Source organism: Pogona vitticeps, chromosome 1, assembly GCF_051106095.1.
Source record: "Pogona vitticeps strain Pit_001003342236 chromosome 1, PviZW2.1, whole genome shotgun sequence".
In the NCBI taxonomy this organism is placed as follows: Eukaryota; Metazoa; Chordata; class Lepidosauria; order Squamata; family Agamidae; genus Pogona; species Pogona vitticeps.
The window spans coordinates 176628451-176653298 of NC_135783.1; the positions used below are offsets into that span (position 1 = coordinate 176628451).

General features: G+C 44.3%; 1 protein-coding gene across 4 annotated transcripts in view; it reads left to right on the plus strand.

Moving 5' to 3' along the window:
* The window catches only part of ERBB4 (erb-b2 receptor tyrosine kinase 4), a 1032003-nt gene that overhangs the window by 971653 nt on the left and 35502 nt on the right, over positions 1 to 24848 (plus strand). For all 4 annotated transcript variants that reach the window (XM_078379181.1, XM_072977738.2, XM_078379170.1 and 1 more), the window contains exons 22-24: positions 10101 to 10176; positions 21380 to 21526; positions 22964 to 23061. In XM_078379181.1, the coding sequence (XP_078235307.1) occupies positions 10101 to 10176; positions 21380 to 21526; positions 22964 to 23061 (321 nt within the window). The remainder of the gene's footprint in view (positions 1 to 10100; positions 10177 to 21379; positions 21527 to 22963; positions 23062 to 24848) is intronic.

Consider the following 24848-nt stretch of genomic DNA (forward strand, 5'->3'; position numbering starts at 1 on the left):
TTTCATGCAGTCATATTCTCTTCTTACTTAAAAGCGACAACCCCTGACTATTACAGTTATGTCCATCATCACACAAGGAGATTTTTTTCCTCATTCACTGGCTTTACCTCTTCTTGCATATGCCACATACCCCTGATCTACTCCGCAGTGCCCTGGGAAATGCCATGGAAAAAAGGAAATCAGTTCCACTGGTTTGTCCTTCAGTACTTTGCTGGTGGGTATATTGACTGGAATCCAGCTGAAGAATTATGCCAACATAAGTCCATAAGCATATATTTCAGCATTGAATTGCTGCTAGTTAACAAGTTAGCACAGACAAGTTAGCTGGCATTTACACCAAAATTTACACTAGAGAAGGATTCTAAGGAAAACGTACCACAGACAATGCAAATCCATGCATGCTTAAGTACACCACCTCTGAATTCACTGAGAGGCATATTTCTGTATTGGATTATGCTGTAAAATTCTTGGAAATTGTGTATTTTATTATTTAGGCTTTCTTGATATTTTAGGGATTCATTTCCAGAAGCATGCATTTTACAGGGAAAATAAGAAAATTAAACAAGAGTATAACTGCAAGAAGATTAAAGTCAAACAAAAACAAGAACTCCATCTTTAGAGGTTGCTTAAACTATTCCATACTAGCCAAATCCCGCCCATGAAGCTTTTCTAGAAATGTTGAAGATGAGCTTTGATAAACATTTGAGTAAAGAAGTTTGATGGCTTTGATGTTGTTATGAACTGAAATTTAAGGAGTCACAGCTGTTTCACAGCATTAATGTGTAGGAATGCCACAGTAATCTGACAGCTTCAATTTTTATTCCAAATATTGCAGCTGGTGCTCTTTCTGGTTGGATAGGTGGAAAGCAAAGCAGCCAATGGTGGGTACAGCCAGGAATGGCAGGCCGAGCCAGGAGCAAAAGTGGATGTGTACAAACACAAGTACCCGCAAACATTCACACATTCTCTCTCTCTCTCCCTTTCTCTTTCTCTCAGTTGAACATTGTTAAATGTTTTGCTCCTGCACAAGAAGGAAGAGCCCAGGGCCCCTTTTTTTCAGCAGCATTAACCCACCAAAACAAAACAAAACAAAAAATGGTTTGGTACCAAAGCAGAGCAAAGCAAAGCAAAAAATTAAAGCCAAAACCCACATGTAGTGTGAATGGGTTTTTTTTGCAAAATGTACAAAACCTCTCATAATCTCGCCCAGTGGGGGAACATTTCACATTTTTTGTCATTCTCACTGAAAGGATTAAATAACAAATGATGAAAGAATTAAATGGTGCATTAACAAATAATGAAAACATTAAATGATGAAGATTTACATCCCTAGGCTGTGGTGGGACACTACCCTGTTTGCCTTATCAGACTAACCTCCTCTGAACCTTCTCTGAAATGCTGTATCTCATCCTCTCCTTGGGTTCTGTTCTGTCCAGTACACTTTGTCTCTAGGAAATGAATTCCTGATAGCTGGATGTGCCCATTTTTTTAGCTAGTACATTTGAATGGAAAAATATTAACTAGATATAGACAGTCTTATACAAGTTAGTTATTGGATTTGGAAACAGTGACACAAACTAATTAGAACCTGAACATTTATTTATTTATTTATTTATTTATTTATTTATTTATTTATTTATTTATTGTATTTATACCCCGCCTATCTAGTCATTTCGACCACTCTAGGCGGCTTACAACAAATGATAACAAGTTCTAAAAAATTTAGATGCATATCTGACTGAAATAATGGGATAGGTAAATAAAACCTTCTACGTATTTATTTCTTCCAATGCACCTTTTGAAGCACACTTCCAATTTATTGCTGTAGTTCCTAACATGACTATAATTTCCATGAGATCGGTCAAAGGGGAAAAAATAGTGACCTCCATGGAAATGGAAGAGCAAAAGTTCTTCTGATGCATTTCCATAACCTATTGAATTCTAGCCACAAGGATTTGAAGATCATTTTTGCTCTGTTCTCATCTCTGCTGATTCAGTGTACATAGTAAAAAATAAGAGGATGCTGAATTGTAGACAATCTAGTTACTTTATGGCTAGAATACACTTACCTTACACAATTGCCTAAGGGTGGTTGCATAAGCAACGTTACCCACTTCCCAGGATATTTACTGAACACCCAGTCTTCCCCTGGTCGTGCAATTGATGGACATGCACCCAGCAACCTGGGAAATTTATTATTTATTTATTAGACTTCTACCCCGCCCATCTAGACCAAAGGTCTACTCTGGGTGGCAGAAAGCACATGTGAAATTGCCTTTACACATGTGGATTTAGGGTTTCACCCTGTGTACGGTGCTCAAAACTCTGCACAATAACTTACAACAAAAGAACCTACACAGATGATTCCAGGGTTCCTTAGGGTGGTGCTTGATAACCAAGGAGTTGCCAGAGAGAGAGAGAGAGAGAACATTAGGTTTGAAGTTGGTTGTTAGTCTTGGTGGAGAAGACCGATTGCTGAGCAGTAAAAACGATACAAAAATTAATCTTGATGTAATTGCATGTAGGGTTGTAACAATATTATTTATGTGTGTTGTTTTGACAGTATATAGAAACATATGTGCAGGCACTGTACAAAACAATTACATATACAGTTATCATATTTCTATGCTGTTTTGTTGAAGTCATATCACCACCAATAACATGGCAAGGATGTGAGGGAGAGATATGATGAGACTGAAGGAAAGTTGCAAAAAAAGAGTACATCAATGGTGGATTTAGTTACATACGTTACATTTGTTAAATCTGAATTTGGAAGAAGTGAAGCACAAGGGAGAACAAATATGTGAAATAATAAAATAACTCAGTGAAGGAAGTGGCTGAAATCCAGCAGTAAGGTCTAAATAGAGGAGACCGATTGAATCAGTGGAACGTATTGGGGAGTTGATTCACAGAATCCGCACTGATTGAATGGACCTACTCCAGTTGTAGACATATTGCTGCATTTCAGATACTATCTGTATCCAGTGATGTCACTGTATGATCAATTGCACAATTTCGGAAGAAAGAAAGCGTTTTGGTGTAAAAATAGTTATGCAACTAATTGTTCAAATAGTTCTGGAACTAGTTACAAAAAAAGTAGCAGCCTTGCGCAGCCACTTGACAGCAGTGTGATCCCATGCAATTGTGCTAGCAAAGATGTTCATTTCAAAAAATATTACATTGTAGTTAGAACATTTTCTACTGAACATGCACCCTCCAGTCCAACTAAGGAAATATGCAGGAATCACAAACAGTTCAAATGCACAGAAAATCATGTTGGACAGAAATCAAATGCTCATCCAAACGTTTGCATCTATCCATGCAGCAGTGTCTTCAGTGAAATGGCTGTTTGAATGTACACAAGCATCATAGCTACTAATCAGTCTAATCATTTGTGCATACTATACTACTGCAGGACTAAAGCTAATCAGGTTTAGGGACAGACAAATCTCTCATTTCTTCATCGTGGTCTTCTGTGAATGCACACAAAGGGTTAATACCAGCGCCAGCGTTGGGCCTCTCGGAACGTTTTCTAGCTGCAAGAGAAAAGTAACAATGTTTAGGACTACCCCTACTGCGCACGCCCAGCCTAACCGTCCCTCAGTTCCATTTTTCCGCCTAGCGGTTTGGAGCCTCTCGTCTTAGCTGCGTTTATTGCTGCGTTATTGCGATCTATCTGATTTTTGGCTTTGACCTTTGCTTCGCTCACGGACTACCCTAGCGCTTTTTCCCTTCAACTTGACGACCCGGTGTATATTCTGGCTTACTCGGACTGTGTTTGGACTGCTCTGCCTTATCCTTGGACTTGTCGTTTCGGTTTCCTTACTACCCTATGTCCCCTTCAGGGCCGTTCAGCAGGTGTGTGGTGTGCGACCGCAAAATCCCCCATCAAGACGGCCACGATACTTGCCTGTATTGTTTGGGCGAGTCGCACAATCCCAAAGCTTGCCCACACTGCAAAGCCTTCACTAAGGCCGCTCTCAAGGCTCGCCAACAGCGCCTTAAACTTCATCTGTGGGAGTCAACGTTGTCTTCCACGGCGCCCTCTGAGGGGGAAATGGCTTCCACTTCTCGAGCAGCTCCTGTTCACTCAGTCGTCTCCAAAGTTTCCAAAATGTCGAAGAAATCCGCGTCGTCGAAATCGGCCGCTCCTGCTTCACCCGAGCCTCCGGCTCCGAAAGCTAAGCCGTCGAAATCGTCCAAAGCTAAGGCGGCCGCCCAGCTTAAAATGACATCTATTCCACTTTCTCCGAGCTCGGGTTCCATCCCATCGCCAATTCTTGAGGAGTTGTCGAGGCGCTTCGGGGCCTCGGCCGAGGCACCCGCACCTCCTCCTGCTCGACGTACTGAAGTGATACCGCCTTCGGGAAGGTCTTCCCCGACGCCGAGCCAGTTAGTCGCCGTCACTACTGGCCTCGCTTCTGCCCCACATAGCCCTTTTCCTGCGGGCCAGGGGTCGCCTCCCGTGTCGATCTCGTCCGTACACTCGGACTCGAGATCTCCTCGAGAGAAGATACCTCGATCACCTGTGCGCTCGAGGTCTAAATCTCCTCGAGGCAAACGTTCTCGCACGGAGAAGCATGGCTCCCCGAGTCGGTCCCCGTCCTCCGGCCGCTCGAGGTCGAAGTCTCCTCGACAGAAACGATCGAAGAAGAGGCATCGAGCTTCCACTCAGTCCGACTCTAGCGATCGCTCGGACTCGAAATCCTCTAAGCGTAAACGCTCTAAGAAGAAGCACCATTCTCATCGACGTCGTACCAAGCACCGACGTCGGTCCTCTTCTTCCCGTTCGGCGGATTCCGACCGCCCTAAGCGTCGTAAGCACCATCGACGTCGACGCGGCCGTTCGCGGTCTCCTCCTTCGTCGTCGACATCCGCCTCTCGAGACCGGTACCGCAAAAAGATCCGGTACATATATGTCTCTTCTTCTTCGGAGTCGACCCGACCTCGACGCCGACGCCGGGCCATTCGAGCCAAAGACCACCCTCTTCCGGTACCGGTTGCCCCTCCACCGCAACCGGCCCCTCCCACCTCGGCACCGACCGTGGTCCCCGTTCGACCCCCGACAACGCAGGTCGACGTCGAGAAGCCCCCTCCAAGGAAGAAGAGGGACGTCTTCTCCTCTGATCCAGATGAGGTGTCCACGGAGCGGTCTTCTGACTCCGATCAGGAGCCACCCCCACCCTTACCACCGCATGATTTACCTCCGGGTGATCTGGTGCTTTCCGATACTGGCGATACTCACGCTCCTTCTCCATCTGAGGATTTTTCTTCTTACTCTCAGATGATGTCCAGGCTTGCCAAGACGCTTAAATTGGACTTGAATCTCCCTTCCCCTCCGGGAGAGGACTTGTTCTTTGGAGACATAAAACGAGACAGTACCGCTCCCCCCAGTATAGCCTTTGTGCCTGTAGTTATGGAGGCCATCAAGGAATTCTGGGCTCAGCCTGCGGCTACACCTAATGTCCCTCGTCGCACAGAACACTTCTACAAGATTCATGGGGCCGATACTCATTTTCTGCTCAAGCATCCCATTCCAAACTCACTCATTGTTGAAACAAGCTGTTCAAGGCCTTCGGCCAAGGCTCATGTTACTCCAGTCGACAAGGAGGGTAAAAAGCTGGAACTCATCGGCAGGAAAATCTACTCCCTTGTCACCTTGCTACTTCGAGTCATAAATTATCAAACTGTTTTGGGAGCTTATCACAAACAATTGTGGCTCAAACTTTTGCCTGGGTTGAAAATGATACCTGAAGACACCAGGCAAGCTTTTCTCAACTCATATGAGGAAGCTCAGACGGTATCCAAGTATGAACGTCTTTCCATCAGACATGCAGCAGAAATCTCTGCCAGAGTCCTCATGTCTGCCATCTCTATCCGGCGCCATGCTTGGCTCCGTTCTGCGGACATAATGGAGGACGTCAAATCAAAAGTTGAAAGCCTCGCCTTCGACGCTACCGGGCTGTTCAACGAAAAGACCGACTCCCATTTGGAGGACCTTCATAAGGCTAAGAGAACTGCTAAGTCTTATTCTGTTCAGACTCAATCTAGACAGCGACGCCCTCAATGGCGTAAATCTTATGGACAGTATCAATCTTCCCAACAATACCGTCCTTACAAACACCTTCCTCAGCAGCGCTCTGGCCAGTCCTCTTCTTCTGTCCAGGGCTATCAGGGATACCGCCCTCGTCCGCCCCATCGCCGCCAACCTTTTAAGCCACCTGGCAGAAAACAAAAACAGTATCTTTGACTTTCGGCCCCCCGTTTTCACCCACTCACCACCTACCACCCGCCTTCAACCGTTTCTTCACAACTGGTCTGTCATCACAAACGACACTTGGGCTCTAAAAATTATTCAGCACGGTTACCAGCTGGAGTTTATAAGATCTCCTCCGCTAGGTTTCATAACTCATTCTCCCTTCGACTCCTCGCTAGAGGAAGAAATATCATCTCTCTTAGAAAAAGAGGCCATCTCTACAGTACCACCTCACGACGTACAATGCGGGTTTTACTCCCGCTACTTCGCCGTCTCAAAAAGCGGAGGAGGCATAAGACCCATCCTCGATCTAAGACTCCTCAATACTTACCTGCGACCCAGACGGTTTCGGATGCTTACCTTAGAGTCCATCATGCACTTGCTGAAAAAGAGCAACTGGTTCGTCCTTATAGATCTAAAGGACGCATACTTCCACGTCACTATTCACCCCGACCACCGCAGGTTCCTTCGGTTCATCTTTCAGGACACGGTCTACGAATTCCAGGCCCTGCCATTCGGTCTGTCCACAGCTCCCCGGACCTTCACCAAGGTTATGGCTCCGGTGGCGGCTTACCTTCGTCTCAGGGGCATTCACGTTTACCCTTACCTGGACGATTGGCTCGTAGTCTCCACCTCGAGAAGGCAATCCCTGAAAGACACAAGATTCATTCTGTATCTTCTTTCCAATCTCGGTCTCACTGTCAACAATCAGAAATCCCGGCTCATTCCCTCCAAGACAGTTCAATACATAGGGGTCTGCTTGGACGCTGTAAAGGGTCGAGTCTTTCTTCCCCCGGAAAGAATACACAAGATTCGACGAGCCATCAGGAAATTTTTCCCCGGTGCTCGGGTGACAGCCCACCATGCCCAGCACCTCCTCGGCCTGATGTCTTCTACGACGCCGGCGCTAGCGCACGCTCGCCTCAAACTCCGGTCGCTCCAATCTTGGTTTCTCACCCTTTTCGACCCCATGATCGACAGTCAAAGGAAACGCCTTCGTGTCACCCCGGAGCTCACCAGACAACTCCAGTGGTGGATGTACACACCCCATCTCACGGTTGGCCGGCCCTTTCGTCCACTCCGTCTCACCGTTCAAGTTACAACGGACGCCAGTCCGTCCGGCTGGGGGGCGCACTGCGGGCGCCGCACCATTCACGCCCTCTGGACGCCTCAAGAAGCCATGTTCCACATCAATTACCTGGAACTGCTGGCGGTTATCAAGGCCTTCAAGTCCTTCCTCCCTCTCCTCCGCGGCCGCGGAGTTCAGCTAGTGACGGACAACACTACCACAATGCACTATGTCAACAAGCAGGGAGGAACCCGCTCTCATTCACTCCTGTATCTCTCCATCCTCCTTTGGGAATGGTGTTACCGTCATCATATCTACCCGGTGGCCATCCATGTAGCCACGGAGGACAACACACTTGCCGACACTCTGAGCAGGCTTCACTATCAGACTCACGAATGGGAGTTGAACCCTCTGGTCTTCCAGGACCTTTGCAACCAGTGGGGGACCCCAGTGCTGGACGTGTTCGCATCCCCTCACAACGCAAAATGCTCCCGCTATGCCTCCCGGGCAGGTCTCGGTCACCACTCGCTCGGCGACGCATTCATGATTCCATGGAACCAGGGTCTCTTGTACATGTTTCCACCGATCCCGTTAATACAGAGATCCTTGATCAAACTCCGACGCTCGATGACTCCGGCCATCTTCATCGCACCCTTTTGGCCTCGCCAAGTGTGGTTTCCCACTCTAGTCAGCATGGCTGTGGACTCAGTAACCCTTCCAATGTGGCCAGACCTACTGACCCAGGAAGCAGGCAAAGTCCTTCACCCCGACCTCGACACGCTCCATCTGACGGCGTGGAGGATCGTCCAGAAATTCAGGAGGTCTTGACCAATGCCATCAAACCCTCCACGTCTCGCTTGTATGCCTACAAATGGAACAGCTTTCTGAAATTTACCCAGCAGAGGGATCTCACCTCCTCACCTGTGTCTCTTTCCACACTTCTGCAGTATCTCCGTTACCTGTTTGATTTCCACCTGTCTATCTCTACTATCAAGGTGTACCTGGCTGCGGTTGTCTTCTTTCAGCCCAGAGCTTCTCCCTCATCCCGCTTTTTCTCCCATCCTACCGTCAGGATGTTTTTGAGGGGTCTCTCTAACCTCCGACCTCCCGTTCGTCCTCCACTCCCTCAGTGGTCCCTCCATTTGGTTCTGCATGCCCTATCCAGACCCCCATTTGAACCTATGGCTACCTGTGACCTCAAAATGCTCTCTTTAAAAACGCTATTCCTAGTGGCTATCACCTCTGCTCGTCGAGCTAGCGAGTTGGCAGCTCTCCGCCATGACCAACCTTTTCTTCAGTTCTTTAAGGACAAGGTTATGCTTTACCTGGACGTCTCCTTTCTTCCTAAGGTGGTCTCCGACTTCCACGTCAACCAGCCACTTATTCTGCCGACTTTGTTTCCGTCTCCGACGACTGATGTTGAACGCATGCTCCACATGCTCGATGTTCGACGGTCCTTAGCTTTTTACGTATCCAGGACCAAAGACTTTCGCCTGGCCAACAGACTCTTCCTTTGCCACTTTGGCCCTAAGAAGGGTTGCCCGGCCTCGCCGTCCACGCTCTCTCGGTGGCTCGTGTCTACCATCGCCCTTGCCTACGAGCTCAACCACAGAGATCCTCCACAGGGACTTAAAGCCCATTCCACCCGGGCTGTTGCCTCCTCCACTGCCTTACTTCGTGGCGTCGACCTGCCCGACATCTGCCGGTCCGCTACGTGGTCTAATGCCTCTACCTTCATAACCCACTACAGATTGGACGTGAGGGCAAAAGAGGAGACCAAATTCGGGAGGGCAGTGCTAGCATCGGCTCTTCAGTGACAGCCCACCATCCGGTTAGTAAGCGTGCTAATCACCCTTTGTGTGCATTCACAGAAGACCACGATGAAGAAAGAAAGGTTACTTACCTGTAACGATGGTTCTTCAAGTGGTCATTCTGTGAATTCACACAATCCCGCCCGGCCTCCCCTCTGTCTGTCTGTCACTGGCATCTCTCTGACTCGAGGGCCTATGGCGGACAAATGGAACTGAGGGACGGTTAGGCTGGGCGTGCGCAGTAGGGGTAGTCCTAAACATTGTTACTTTTCTCTTGCAGCTAGAAAACGTTCCGAGAGGCCCAACGCTGGCGCTGGTATTAACCCTTTGTGTGAATTCACAGAATGACCACTTGAAGAACCATCGTTACAGGTAAGTAACCTTTCTTTTTTCTTGTTCTTTAAGAAACAACACCACAAAGGTTTCTATTTTGCTTATAACGACATCAGTAAATGTTGAAAAGTTCTTAGCAAAAGTAAAACTGAACAAACTTCTCTTTGATCTCTTTTGAGATGCTTGTTTCTAGGTAAAATTTTTGGACAGGCAACTTTTGGAGTAAAAACAATACAGTCTTGAGGCACCTTTCTAGCAGAAGGTTTGTTGTCTCAGAAAATGTTATGCCAGTTGGGCAGTTCTGCCTAATCTGTACAGCTGAGGTATCCAAACAATGTTGCCAAAGCATTTTTCTTAATTTTAGCATTCACATTTGGGTAGTTCATACAATTAAAATTTCAGATCACATTTGCCACGTTCAAAGAACACTTCAGATATGACCAGCTCCAGAAAACGCCACGGGCTCAGTCTTAGATTAGTCAAGCCTCATAATTAAGCAAACCCAAATGAAACTTAAGAAATATTAATATGAAAACATGGGTACTTAATCTGGATTTTGGAGATATTTACTAGAATAACGATGTTTTCTTTACTTCTTGGGCTTATTTTCTCTCTCTTTTCCACATCCTAGATGCCAATTAAATGGATGGCCCTCGAGTGCATACATTATAGGAAGTTCACACATCAGACGGATGTTTGGAGTTATGGTAAAACAAAACTTCTCTGTTTATATTCAGTATGTTATAATTTTGTATCGTATTGGCCAAGCTGTGCTACTAATAGAGATGGAGGCATTCGTATAGAAATACAAATATCTCTGTGCAGCTGGAGTTAACAAGGGTTAATCACATGTCTGGTGCAACCGCCGACCCCACTCATCTTTCCAATCCCTCCTGGAGCCCTGCTCTCTTCCCGGTCATCTAGCCACTCCTGGCAGAAGGAGGGAGGACAAGTCGCCCTGCAAGGCTGCAAGATGGCTAGCTGCGTAGTGCTGCGGAGCGATTGGAAGGAAGAGAGGGGCCACTGCCACTCCCGGATGTGTGAGTGGATGGTCCGACCCCAGGGGCTGGACCCTTGTTAACTCCAGCTGCATGGGGATATTCGTATACGAATATGAATACCTCCATCTCTAGCTACTAACATTTCTCACCCTTTCTTTTAGATTGTAAAGAAAGTGTAACCACAGAGAGAGAGAGAGAGAGAGAGAGAATTCAATAGGTGTATTTATCACCCCAAGGCAGGATGCTTCATGTTTGGGGTCTGCCTTTTCTGTTTTGGGAAGGCAGACAGTGACCTCTGCCCTGGGTGCAACAAAACTGCCCTTCAAGACTAATTGTGAGTGAGGATTGATGGTTTTCTTATAGCCAATTATAACTTATACCCCCGCCAATTCTTATCATTAGCTTTGATTTCAAAGTTGCCCAGTACTTGTTTTTCCTGTCAATCTGATTAAGAGTTGTTAAGTTTTGTCTCAGTGCTATGTTCTGAGTCAAATTCTGTCACCTTTCAGTCCTTCTGTTTTGTTTGTGGTAAGCCCCAGTTTCGCTACAATTTGGCTGCTAGCTGAGGTGAGGGAAAAAGTGTGCTCAAGCTGGCTAAAGATGTATAGACATATGTCTGAAGGCCAGAATTTTCACCATGGCTTTGAAAGACATATGTTGAAAAGCTGTGGATGTTAAAGGGGGGGGGGGAGAGTGGTTATGAGATTTCTATACAATGGTTGGATAAAAGGGAAATGTGTTATGACACAGAAGGACTGATGAAAACCTTTGGAGGATAAATGAAAGGCTGGGGGAACTGATTAGCATGAGATCGGTTTCTTGATATACAACCCCATTAGTGTAAGTACTACACTGGGCAGTTTACAGGTGAAAATGTAAAACCCCATAAGACCTCAAATAACAATACAGTGGTGCCTCACAAGACGAATTTAATTCACTCCGCGGTTAATGTTGTCTTGTGAGAAATTCGTCTTGCGAAACGCATTTTCCCATAGGAATGCATTGAAATCTAAAGGCCCCCCTTTTCCTATGGGCAAAAAAAGTCAGAACAAAGTCAAATTTGATTTACAAAGGGTTTATTAAGTGTTTTTTAAAGCCACACATATTGTGCAGATGATTTAAAAAATTTCAATAAAAAAACTTTAACTTTATAAACAACATAGAAAAACATTTAAAAATCAGCAAACATGAAGCAGGAACAAAAAAACGGGAAACAGTCGTCTTGCGAAGCACGGCCATAGGAACATTTGTCTTGCGAGTCATCAACCCCATTGCCAAAACCATTTGTCTTGCAAGTTTTTTTGTCCTGCGAGGCATTTGTCTTGCGAGGCACCACTGTATACCTTTAAACGATATGGTGGTACACAACTATAGAGTCTAAAACTCATACAAAAAGAAAAAAAGAACAGAGAGGGGAAGGTTACAGCATCTTGGAGATTCAGTAGTAGAAGGCAGTTTACTTCACAAGCAACTTTAACATTTGTAAGAAAGGTCAGGTGCACCGAATCTTTTTAAAATTCATTAGTAGGGGATTTAATTGTGTTAATCAGAGTATCAAAGTAAGCTCATTGGTATCTGTCCTGCCCTTTGCTTTCAGAGCAGCTTATTCTGCTGTTCCTGGCATGATCCCCTGAACCTTTATGTAGAACCCATATTGCGACCTTGAATGGGATCTTCTCAAGCATAGGCAGACCCATTCCTGAAAGACAAAGTTTTTCCTTATGTGAGAATGCTAAGTTCTGTTTTGTCACCAGTTCTCTCAGGCTTACTGTATAGAGGACAGTGTTTGATGTTACAGATGCGTTAATTACTTGTCATTGCTGTTCACCCTGTTCAAGTGTCTCCAGGCTAATGAACTGCCTCCTTTAATGGGGTTTCATCCCTCAGTCCAAATTATGATATCCTTGGGCAGGAAGAAACTTCCCCAGCGAGGTCTAACTCACATATCAAAGCTTACTTTGAAATAACATATACAGCAGATAAACAAGAGGACCATAGTTCAGTTCCTTTGAAATGCATACTGGCCATTTCTTTCTGGCAAGCACAGTTGACTGGCTGAAGGCATGAAAAGGTTTCTTCAAACATTTGGTTTCCTTGATTTGTTCTCATAGCACGCATCTGTTCCCAGATTACTGTATGGTGAGTTTTCATAGCAAAGCTTGGAAACTGCACTCAAGTCTCCTGAATCCTAGTCCATTAATCTATCCACTACCCCCCACTGGTACCCATAGTATATTTACACTTATACTATCACAATACTGTCTAATCATATTTGCATATATTAGTTTAAATTACTATATGCAAATTTGATATCAAAAATCCCTCTTTTTTGTAAAGAATGACCTCATTATTGGTATTCCTTGTCCTCTATATCCTCTTTTTGGAGAAGTCTGCCCTCTCTTTTGCCAATGGAGCAGCAGCCATCCTAATCTAGAATATATCATGTGCTATTGCAAAATCATAACTACAGAAGAACTACACAACCTTAATACTAAGAATGAAGAAATTGAAATAGTTAAGGATTCTTTATATTTTTGTTTCATCCTCAATCCAAATGGAGATGGCAGCCAAGAAATTAGAAGAAGGCTGAGACTCCAAAGGGCAGCAATGGAGGAACTGGAAAAAAAATAAGCAAGCATAAGGATGTGTCACTGAAGATCAAGATCATATATACTCTTGTATTTCTGATCACCATGTATGGATGTGAATGCTGGACAGGAAAAAAAATTACACAGGAAAATAATTAATTCATTTGAAATGTGGTGCTGGAGGAGAACTTTGGGGATAACCCCAGATGGCCAGAAAGAGAAACAAGTGGGTCCTGGAGCAACTTAAGCCTGAACTATCTCTGGGTGGGGGGCAAAAACTTTGAAATCAGGGTTGTCCTACGTTGTGCACTTTATAAGAAGGCAAGATTTTATGGAAAAGACAATAATGCTGAGAAAAGTTGAAGGCAGCAGGAAAAGAGGAAGACCAAATATGAGATGGACTGATTCCCTAAAGGAAACCACAGGCTTGAGTTTAGAAGAGCTAAGCAGGGTCATTGAGGACAGGACACATAGGAGATTCCTCTGGGGCAACTTGATAGCACATAACGACAACAATGGCAAAATACCTCTGTGATGCAGCCAAATTTCTGGTGCCAGCAGAAACAGACAAATATTCTCTTTGACTAGATGAAATTTCACCATGCGTTTGTATCTGTAGATAGCAGTAGTGCAATACTGTATGTCCTTTACTTTTGCAAAGAAGCTAATGCCAGTTTCTCTCACACTAAGACAAACAGACATTGGGTTTTGAGTTGTTTAAGTGCAAAAACATTATGTGGCATATTGTTTGAGTGAGCAAAACCGATGTGTTCAGCAGTGGTAGGCTAACTCCACTCTGGAGAAATGCCAACTGGAGTATTTTTTTAAAAAATGTAAAATAGCATCTCATGTTTGCAGACCAAGGGCAGAAAAAAAGATAAGATAGCAGCTGTGGAATTAGAAGATGATAATATGTTGTCTCTCTAGAGTAGTGCTTCCCAACCTCCAGATGTTCTCGAACTGCATCTCCCAGCAATCCTGGCCAGCACAGCTAGTGTTGAAGGCTTATTGGTGTTTTAGTCCAAGAATATCTGTGGATTATAGCTGTAAAGATAATATTTGTCGCATGTAGGGGCATGGCCAATAATTGCCTGTGCTATGTTGATCCCAAGGACCTCATTGGAGCCAGGAATTATTCAAATACCCAGCCAACAATGATATTCATTCCCTAGCCATTTTTCTGGAGCAGCTAGTAGTGTTGCTGCCTCTTTGAAAGGTAACTCCAGAAGACTTGGGTGCCAACAGTCCCTGTGTAAGGACTAGAAGGGATTAGTTTTAATTCGGGACAAGAGGTATCTGCATTGCTTCCTAAGATACCAGAACAATCCCGAGACTTATTCAGTTTTATGTTTTTGAAAGGCAGTTGTCGCAGTGTAGGCAGGCTCTTTACAAAGTAATGTAGGTTGAAGACATGAGTATGTTTCCCATATTCATATCAGATTCCCTGTTTAGCATTATTTATTTGTTTGTTTGTTTATTTGTTTATTTGATTTATACCCCGCCTGTCTGGTCTACTCGACTAAGACTAGATTATGGCTAGAGATGGGGACAAAGTGCCAAAATGGCACTTCGTCTAGGTTCGTGGCTCGTCAAGTTTTCACGAATCACAAATTGTCCCCCGCTGACCTGATGAACAACAAATCAATTCATTATTCATTGGGTCATTTCCCCCCCCCCTTTTCCTCCTCTTGCTATGCCCCGCAATCCTACAGCACTTTGATCCCTTTCCCCCTCCTCTTGCTAAGTCCTGCAGGGCATTGCAAGAGGAGGGAAAGCAGGGATCAAAGCAATCCCACACCCGCTGGGGATCCCTTTGATCCCTATTTAATGCCTTCCCTCTTCTTCTTATGCCGTGCAGGCATAGGGAGGAAAGGGGATCCAAGCCATCCCCCAGCCCCGGGGGTGGGATTCCCTTTGGGCAGGCTTTAGCAAGCCACATGAAAGGAAAATCCCCCTCTGCTTATGCCCCAGAGGAACAGCTGATCCACGGGGGCATAAGCAGATAGGGGATGAAGGGATGAATATAAAAGGGTTGTATTTGTTGCTTCATATTTGTTGGGGTCTCTGGACCTTAAAAATATGAAGCAACGAATATCTGATGAATCAGGGATATTTAACAAATATCCTGATTCTTTTTTATATTCGTCCCCGTGTCTCATTATAACTGATTCCATTGAGGGCTAAGAGGGTGGTGGGGATATGGGGAAGCAGATAAGCCTTTCCCCTGATCCCATTTCACCCAGGAATCGTTCACACCATTGAATGTCTTTAGTGGAACCTGTTTGAGCATTTGCATGACTAGGAGTTTTACCTTATCAAAACAACTTCCAGGTGAAGTAGAGAAATAGCTTGCATTTCAAGTCCATCTCCCCACCACTCTCTTAACACTACATACATTCAGGCATAATGCCTGGACAGGGTTGTCACATCCAAACCTGGGACGTAGTGTTGGTAGCTAGAGTAGTTACTTTGACGTCACCAAGAAGAAGGCATACTTCATCAAATAACGAGGACAAAAGAGGACACTGTTGCATAGAGCTGTTTCTGGCTATTTATATATGCAAATGCAAAATTAGAAATGGTTTTTATCATTTAAAGAAATGTGCACTTCATCTCATTGGTGTGGGGAAGTCCAAGTGACCTGTGTGCCTGCTGCTGAGTCGGGTGCCCCAGTGCTCACGAGGGACAGGCAACAACTTCAAGGCTCCTCGTCTCCTTCCTTATGGTTCTTTACAGTTAGATTGCATTTGGATTGGAGATCCCCTTCCATAATAGAGGACAACTTTAGTGGATACCTCTGGCAGCCCCTCAAACAGGGGACCATCTTCTCTAAAGAAGTGTACGCGGCCACCCCACTAGTACACTCTTATCACCACCTCTCCTAGGAAGAGGTCCAAGGAAGCTCCTAGGAAGACATAATCATCTGTTGACTTGTGGCCAAGGTCTTGCTGAACCCCACATTTAGTCCCTGACTGAGCCTTCCTCCCTTATAAATAGAAAAATGGTTGACAGTCTTAGACAAAGAAAAACTAAGACTTTGGCATGGACCCTGCTCCTAAACATTGGGGCCATGTTGCATTGTGATATCTCTTCCTACACGATGAAAGTATTGGAAGGTAAACATTGCTTGCTGCAGGGTGAGATGAAAAAGGCACAGAGATATTGCACGCGTTTGCACATGGGCTGGTGATAGGTATATTACTTCTCTTTGTTCTAGACAGACGTGACAAGCCTACAAGATATTTTGAAGGCATATTGTAAATGACCTTTAAAATAAAAGAATTAAAAAGTCCAAACAATGAAAGCTGCTAGAACAACAGATCATTTTTGATATTAAACAGAGTCTTTGGGGATGCGTACAGTGCTCATGGTGCAATATATGTTATTTATCTTCCTTCTTAACTGAAAGATGTGTACAAAAGTATCCTTGAGGACATTTTAAAATAATACTCTAGTTACAGAAATACTGTACTATCATTACTCAGATCCAAAAAATGTTTCAAGATGTACGTGTACAGTATTTTGCAAGATGTGGGGCATAAAGACAATATAACATTATTCACTTTTAAGGGGAAATGATATCAAAAGTTACAAAAAACATTGTGCTATTTAAAAAAAAATAATGTTTTTAGATCAGTGTGAGCTGCCCCTGCCGCCCCCTCCATGGTGAGAGGGCGAGTCTTTGCAGAGGAAGGAGCTTCATTAAAGTGAGGAAGAGGAGAAAACAATTTATACCAAAAGCCTTCTACAGAATTGGGTCCGACTTGACCCCAAACAGAAATAGGCTTTGGCAGACTTACGCCCCAAAAGGCCATGGTTATACAGTCCTTTGCAGACCCAGGACCTGCTGGGGTGAGAACTGAAATGTCGTTAGCAGGACTAGGCCCCTTCAGGCCAGGCACAACACAGTTCTTCTTGTCAGGCCCAGGCTCTGCTGAGCCGGAAATGTAAAAAGTCCTTGTGGACACAGGCCTTTCTGGGTGGGAACAGAAGTCCAAAACAAGGTCCATCTCCCACAGTGAGCCACAAACCTTAGTCCAGTGGGTCAACACTAGAGATGGGGGTATAAGAATATGAATATCCCCATGCAGGTGGAGTTAACAAGGGTCTGCCACCTGGGTCCAGACCGTCCACTCATGCATCTAGTGGTGGCAGCCTCACTCATCCTTCCAGTCACTCCCAGAGACCTGCTCTCTTCCTGCTTGACTAGCCAGTCCAGACAAGGGGAGGGAGGACAAGTCTCCCTGCATGGCTGCTGAGTTGCTAGCCAAGCAGGAAGAGAGCGGCACTCCGGGATTGATTGGAAGGATGAGCGAGGCTGCCGCTGGCAGATGCATGAGTGGAGGGTCTGGCCCCAAGGGGCGGACCTTCGTTAACTTCAGCTCCATGGGGATATTTGTATATGAATACTCCCATCTCTAGTCAACAGAGTTTCATGGGCACCAGGGAGTTGCTTCACTCCCCAAACTTTGTACAGTTTGTGTGGGAGGTCTTTTGAGGAAACCCGCCAGAGGTTTTGCAGGCAGAAGGCAGAATGCCCTTTTGCGGCCATGTCCCCATGTCCTTTGGGCTCTGACAGAGGGAACATTTGTACGCACTACCTCCTGGGTGGCATAAGCAGAGTTCACACAGAAGCTGTTGCATGAGATGGCTGGACATGGAGGCAGAGATTAGGCTGATTGGGCTGGCTGGGGAACCTAGGGCTCAAGGTGGGAGGGAAGAAGGCCAGCCACTTGTCTGTATTGTCTTCAGCGCCTCTTTAGTTTCCAGACATCCCAGCTCTTGGTACCTTGCCCCATCTAATCATCCTACCAGCTTCTTCCGGTGACACCATGAGCTGTCCTCAGGGTGGATGGACACAGAGTTCTTTTCCCTCAAATGCCATCAGCCAGCCCTCTGTGTTTTCCCATTGATCCTTCCCCTCTGAGTCTTCTGATATGCCTTTTGTCTCTGAGCTAGAGACAAACCCACAGCTGCGCCTGCATGGACCATGGCGGCATTCTCCCTGGCTTCAGCCTACAACCCAGGTGTAGTGAGCAGAGAAAACTCTTCTGCTACACCCAGTGAGGTGGTCTGCCCACTACACTGGCCAGGCAGGGTAGGCTCACAATTAGCTTTTCGTTTTTTTTCTTTCACAAATAGATCAAAAGATGGGCTTCTTTGAAGGGAGGACACTTTCAAGAATTACACTTGTCTATCAGTCTTCTATAGGTCTTAGATTTCCAAATGGCAGGGGCTAACATTATTTTGTTTTCATTTATGGAAGCTTGTAATGGCAGAATATGGGAGACTGTCAGGTCAGAGAGCTTGATGTCTGAACATCTCTCCTAGAGCTCTACAGAACTTTATTGACCTCTAGGGAAAAAATCAGAAGCCTGTGTTCATCACAGCTGGCATTTATCCCAACAGGGGATTAATTCCAGAATGAAATCAGACAGCCATGTCCAATCATATCAAACATTTGCCTAGGTATCAAGGTATAAAAGTCTTGTCATTGTTGCAATAATTCAAGGCAACATCAGCTTGTCTAGTTCTATGAACTTTATTTATCTATATTGTTTCTATATTCCATAACTACAACACTTCAAAGTTGCTAAAACATCCAAAAATCTTACAGCTGTGAAAAACTGTGGACACAAATGCTTAAAAATATATGAAAACTAAACCTCAGTTGCAGCCAAATACTTAAGTCGGAATTCAGTTGAAAATACCGTAGAAATATATTTTAAGAGTAAAAAAGAACAAAGAGCATGTTTTACATTCTAAAAATTCAAGAACTCACAACCTAAGAAGGCACAATCAAAAACCAGAGAATACATCTCTGAAATACCAAAAAGTAAAAATATGTTAAAGAAAATTACTTTCTTAGCCTTTAAGCATATTAAGAACACACACACAATAATTCTAAATGCTCACCGAGCCAAACTAGTTTGAATCTAAGGAAGAAAATCTTAGTTATTCTCATCAGCTGCTGCTGTTACCGCTCTTGCTATGCGATTTTTGTTGGTATCTTATGTTGGAATGTGTTGCACGGCATGTTGCATTGGGATGGTGATGTGTGTGTGTCTTGCATCCCCATTTTTATATTTCTTTAGGTATTTACTTTTTCTCTTTAAATTGTAAACATTATCTTTTCCAGGGCCTGAAAGTTATTTCTGCTGATGCATCTGCAGAAATTTTATAATAGGAATTTATTTTGTATTTCCACCTTCTGTAACTACAAGGGCTTAGAATCTGGCAGGCTGCCACTATGACATTAAACACTGTTGTTGTGACTAAAGTTTCCAAAACCGGGAGGAAGAAAGGCATGTAAAACAAAGAATAACGTGTGCTGCTTATATACTGTCCCATTGCATGTAAAACATTCTCTGTGCAGTTTACAGTTTAATTATGCAGACTACATATTCCTCTTCCCCCAGCGAGCTCTCAGTTTATCAAACTTGGGAGGATGGAAGGCTGAGTTAGTCTTGAGTCAGCCACCTGAGCCTGTTGGGATAAAATTCAGGTTTTGAGCAGAGTCTTTATGGAAGTACTGCTGTTTAACCACTGTGCCAAAAGGTTCCTATAGTATGGTAGCTACGGAGATTGCAAGTTATAAGATTTGCAAATGCCATCTCCGGTCATATTACACATTGCAACATTTTACTTATTTCAATACATTTTCAATTCTGTCCCAAAGCTCAACTGTCAGCCATGAAAGAAATTCACTTATCTTACAATGCCCTTGCTGAAAAGCTGGCTGATAATTTTACTTTTAGTAAACTGCTGTTCAAACGTCATTTTTTAAATATAGCACATTTTCAGTATTGCATTTTCCACATACGCACCTTAATTATTTTAGTACAAAATATCATAGCTTGACAAGACTGTAAGGATCCAATTGTTAAATTACCCATTTTGTCTTGAGTTAAACCTGCTATGCATTTTTTTTACTATTTCATGTATATTACAACAGAGTTTTGGTTAATATACTTTTTATATGTTAATTTTAAACATATAAGCAGATGCTATCAGGATAGGATGGAATAAACATAGATTTTTCAAGTCTCTGCCATTCTCAATGAGAGGCGTATGGCCCCCTTGGGGGTCCTGGCACATTTGAAGAGGGCCACAGACTGGATACAATTACTCACAAACCACCTTATAAGGTTTGCTATGCAATTTATTCAATCCTGATTTGGATTACGTTTCTTTCTATTTTGTTGATGGCTATGGCAAACAACAACAACAACAATGTTGAGAATGGCTGGCTGTGGCTACAATTCACAAAGGAATTATCTTTCTTATTGGTTGTTTGAAAGGAATAGGAGCTACTTATTTTATTTATTTATTTATTTATTTGATTTTTACCCCGCCCCTCTAGACCATGTCTACTCGGGGCGGCTTAAGAGCTCTGTGGTATCCAAAGGCCTTACAAATTGTTTCACTGTGCTTGCTCACACTTCCCAGTGGATTGTGCAACAGCACGTGGATTGTGCACACTCTAAGCAGGTTGTGCAACAGTAGCAACAGGAAAATAGAATGTTGATATTTCTCAGAAACTTTAGTTGAATCTGTGAAAACAGATTTTCCTCAGGTGCCATTTTATTTAAATAGGATTGGCTCAACCCATTGCATCCTTGTGAGTGCAAACAGTAGTGGTCCAAATTCTCCTGCCGCCTGAGGCAAGAGAAGAAGCACTGCCAACCATGGCCCCACACCCTTTACACCTGAGAGCAAGGGGAATGGTGGGTAAGCTCACAACTCACAAAAAAAAAAATCTGGCTTCCCACAAAGAGATCCAGGCCCACACGCCTTCCTCTGAGTGTTTCTTCTGCAGAGCCAGCCCCTGTGGGCAGGAGATGACCTGTGCCTCGAGCATAGGATCCCCAGGAATGGATGGAGGATGGAAGTGCTGCTTGAGAGGTGGTGCATATCATGGTGTGAGCTAGTCTTTTGTGTTTTGTCTTGCTAAACTTGATGGAGAAACTGGTTAATATACTCCAAAAGTAAGAACTGCACCCAAAGTGGTATAAATTCTCAAAATAACTTTACATTGACTGAGTCTGATGATTTTGTGCAAGTCTGTGTGTGTGTGTTTGTGTGTGCATGTCATGCTGACCTGGGCAAAGTGCGGCCCTCCAGATGTTCCTGAACTGCAAATCGCAACATTCCTCACTGTGTGGGCTAGGCCCAAATCTCCTCACTACTGGCTGTGTGGGCTAGGAATTATGTGAGTTCCAGTTCAGCAACATCTGGAGGGCCGCATTTTGCCCACCCCTGATAGAGAGGTATGTTAGATATGCATTAACTAATGCAGGGTCTTTTCTGTTATGTTTTAGGCGTCACCATTTGGGAGCTTATGACGTTTGGTGGAAAACCCTATGATGGAATCCCCACAAGAGAAATTCCTGACCTGCTCGAGAAGGGGGAGCGCCTGCCACAGCCTCCCATCTGCACCATTGATGTTTACATGGTGATGGTTAAATGTGAGTAGTTTCTGTTCAGGTGTAGCTCTGTGGGTGAGTTGTACTCAAAGGATGTTGTTCCCTTGCAGCTTGCAGTCACTCTCTCAAACCCTTTGCAAGGTTGTTTCTACAGTTTCGAAGCATTTTATTCAGATACCTACATAAATTAGAGCTGAATATTATATAGAAGCATCTTGGACGCTGTGAAGGATACAAACCTGACTATGGAGGTTTACATTAACTTGGATTCTTATTGTCAGCAAATTAGCATCAGACATTGTTGCTGCAGAGTCAAAATTGTAGCACACAAAGTGCTGTCATTTCCATGACAATTCGTTAGAGGATGGCATTTCACATAAGTATGGTACTCAGATATTCTCATACGTTATTAAGGGTTGTAAAAGGTGAAAGTTTACTTGTTATGACATAGTGAAGAAGGAGGAAACACCAAGATATTTAATGGAAAAGAATTTGCATTCATATAATGAAACAAACTTAGTTGCGAGGGAATAGGTATTCCTGTGCAGAAACTGCATTTTATAGATGTTAGTATTTTAGCTGTTTTTCTAAGGGGACAGGGGAACAGATATAAAAGAAACCAGGGGCAAATTATTTTTATTTGTGCTATTTACATCTGGATTCTCACCCAGCACATTCGTACCCCTCCTATGTGTACATACTAGAAAATGTGACCCTGAAGCACTAGCTTCTAATTTAAAAAGAATTAAGAAAGTCTCTGTGGTGTTTCTGACTTAATTTAAATGAGATTAACAAACAACCATTTCCTCCACATGGGGTTTGCAGCTCATGTGTACAGACAAAAACATCCGACTGAAAATACAATGAAGCTAATCCAGCTAGCTTCTTGAGGTGACAAGCTGTAGCAGCCTGAAAGAGCTTGGATGGGAAACGTAGCCAGCTCAGTTCAGTGTCACAAGAAGATGGTATAGTAAGGGGACCACTGCAGAGACCCTCAGAACCCAGCTTTCTTTCACCGCTGTGGCAGAGACAGAAGTTCCCTTCTTCTGAAACTGCATACCAAATCAGCAAAACGAGCTTTTCAGGAACAATGATGGCCTAAGAAGAAGACTTTACAACATGAAGCAGTGAAAAGTTGTCCTTTTCCTCTTCCTTTGGATGCTTTGACACAGAAGCCTGATAAGAGGTGAACCTGCCTCTGGGTTGTACCACTTCACCCTGCACATGTGGGACATCAATTTGTAGCCTTCTCCACAGAAAATTTCTACTGAACATATTTATTTTCTGTGGGCAAGGACTCATTTTGCTGCTCCTGTTGCTGAATGCCGAGGCCTGAGTGCCATCCAGTGCCCCCCACCATTCGCTTCAGCAACCATTGAAGTTTCCCTCAGGAGTAGCCATCTTGGGCATACGCCACTCTCTGATTATGAAAATACCAAGCATTGCTTGTTCTTCACAAGAAACCTTTTTCTTCTCCAGGTTGGATGATTGATGCTGACAGTCGGCCGAAGTTCAAGGAGCTGGCTGCGGAATTTTCTAGAATGGCTCGAGATCCTCAGAGATACCTGGTCATTCAGGTGAACAGCTCCACAGTATCTTGATTTTGTCTCTGTACGTCGTTTTGGAAGGCCATTTCACTGATATTACATGGGAGCAAGCACAGGTTTTATATGCATCAAGAGGCCACAAGCAGTCCCAGGATCTGGTTTCATCCCTGTTTGATACATGGATCTTGCAACACTTTTGTTGTACAATAGTTTTCTTTTACTATTTTAAAATCTTAGGGATGTACTTAACAAGGTCGGCAGTAGAGATGGGCATGAACCACACTTCTGTGGCTTGGCCCACTTTGGTGCAGCCCCCACACAGGTTTCTCTGGGTGCCCTATACTTCTTGCCCCACTTCCTCTGGGCAACCACCCACTCCCCAGCAACAGTGCAATTCCCTCCTCTGCCTCTTCCGGGCGGTCACCCCCCTCAGAAGCAGTGCCATGGGCTTCTTTATCCTGCCTTCTCTGCTGAGTGGATGATCGCATAGAGGAGGCAAAGGAGAGGGAATCACGCTCCTCTCAGTGAGTGGGCAATTGCCTAGAGGAGGCAGGGAAGGAAGTGCACAGTGCCCTGTGTGGGTGCCATGCCAAACCAGACAGGGCCAAACTTCTGAAAAGCAGTTCATGCCCATATCTAGTGGGCAAGCCTCTCTCTTTCATGTCAAAGATTCTGCAATATCACACACACACACACACACACACACACACACACACACACACACACCACACCCTACACAAACTTTAGCCAGTAGTGGGAAAGAGTGACTTTTTAGTTTTATATATATATTTTAAAGCCTTTTTTAAAAAATTAAGAAAAGCATTTTAGAAGAATGCAGGGTACAGGAACAGACGTAGCCTTTCATTAGGTCCAGCGTGGGCATTCTGACTTCTTACGGGCATTGTGGATCTGGAAAATGTGGGACTTGCCGCTCCATGCACTGGTGATGAGCTTACATGGAAAAGGTCCAGGCCTCCATTCTTTAGGCCTTCAGCAGTTGTACTCACAGCTACTGAGATTTTCAGAACACCCAGCAAATCGTGAATTTACTGCAGGATTTAGTGGGCATGCTGGATCTGGAATTGCTCATAGGTGTGAGGATGATCCTAATAGGACCTGGCTAGGTTGGTGGCTGCACATATTAAATCTTTATTTGCCTCACCACACGTAAGGGTGCGGAACCCCTGTAGCAGCCAACTTTCCTTCTCCTCATGCAACTGAAGAGCTGTATTCAGAAGATTAATTTACCTCCCAGTGATGTTTCTCTGATTATGCTATCACCAAGCAGAAAAGAACTAAAACAAAGTTTCAGCAAGATGATTTATTTTGCTTTATATCCATGTTCTTTCTACGCTTTCATTAACATCTGCTCTTTAAGTGGGTTTTTTAAAAAAATAACACAACACACTGGATTCTTCTATTAAGCTAAACAATGGTGAACTGCATGTTTTTCTCCCTTCTGCGAAAGCAAAACCAAAAAGCAGCCATTAAAAGTAAAAAACCAAAAATCAATACCTTAATATTCAGTTTCCGTGTTCAAGAGAGACTTTTTAAGCACTGTGGTAATAACTCAGGCAGAAGTAAAGGGAATCGATCTTTTTACTCATTTGGGGGCATTTCTGGCCACCGTTAGTATAAATTGGCTTGAATCAAAACACTGAATGTCAGTAAGCTCAATTGTTGAAAATGTGTCAAGAAATATTGAGAATTTGAGCACCGTCTGTTGTTACCTTAGTAGCAGACGGTGCAGGATTTCCCAGTGTTAATGCCTCTGTGCCAGCAAGGAAGAGTATTGAAGAGGAAGGGAGGGGACCAAT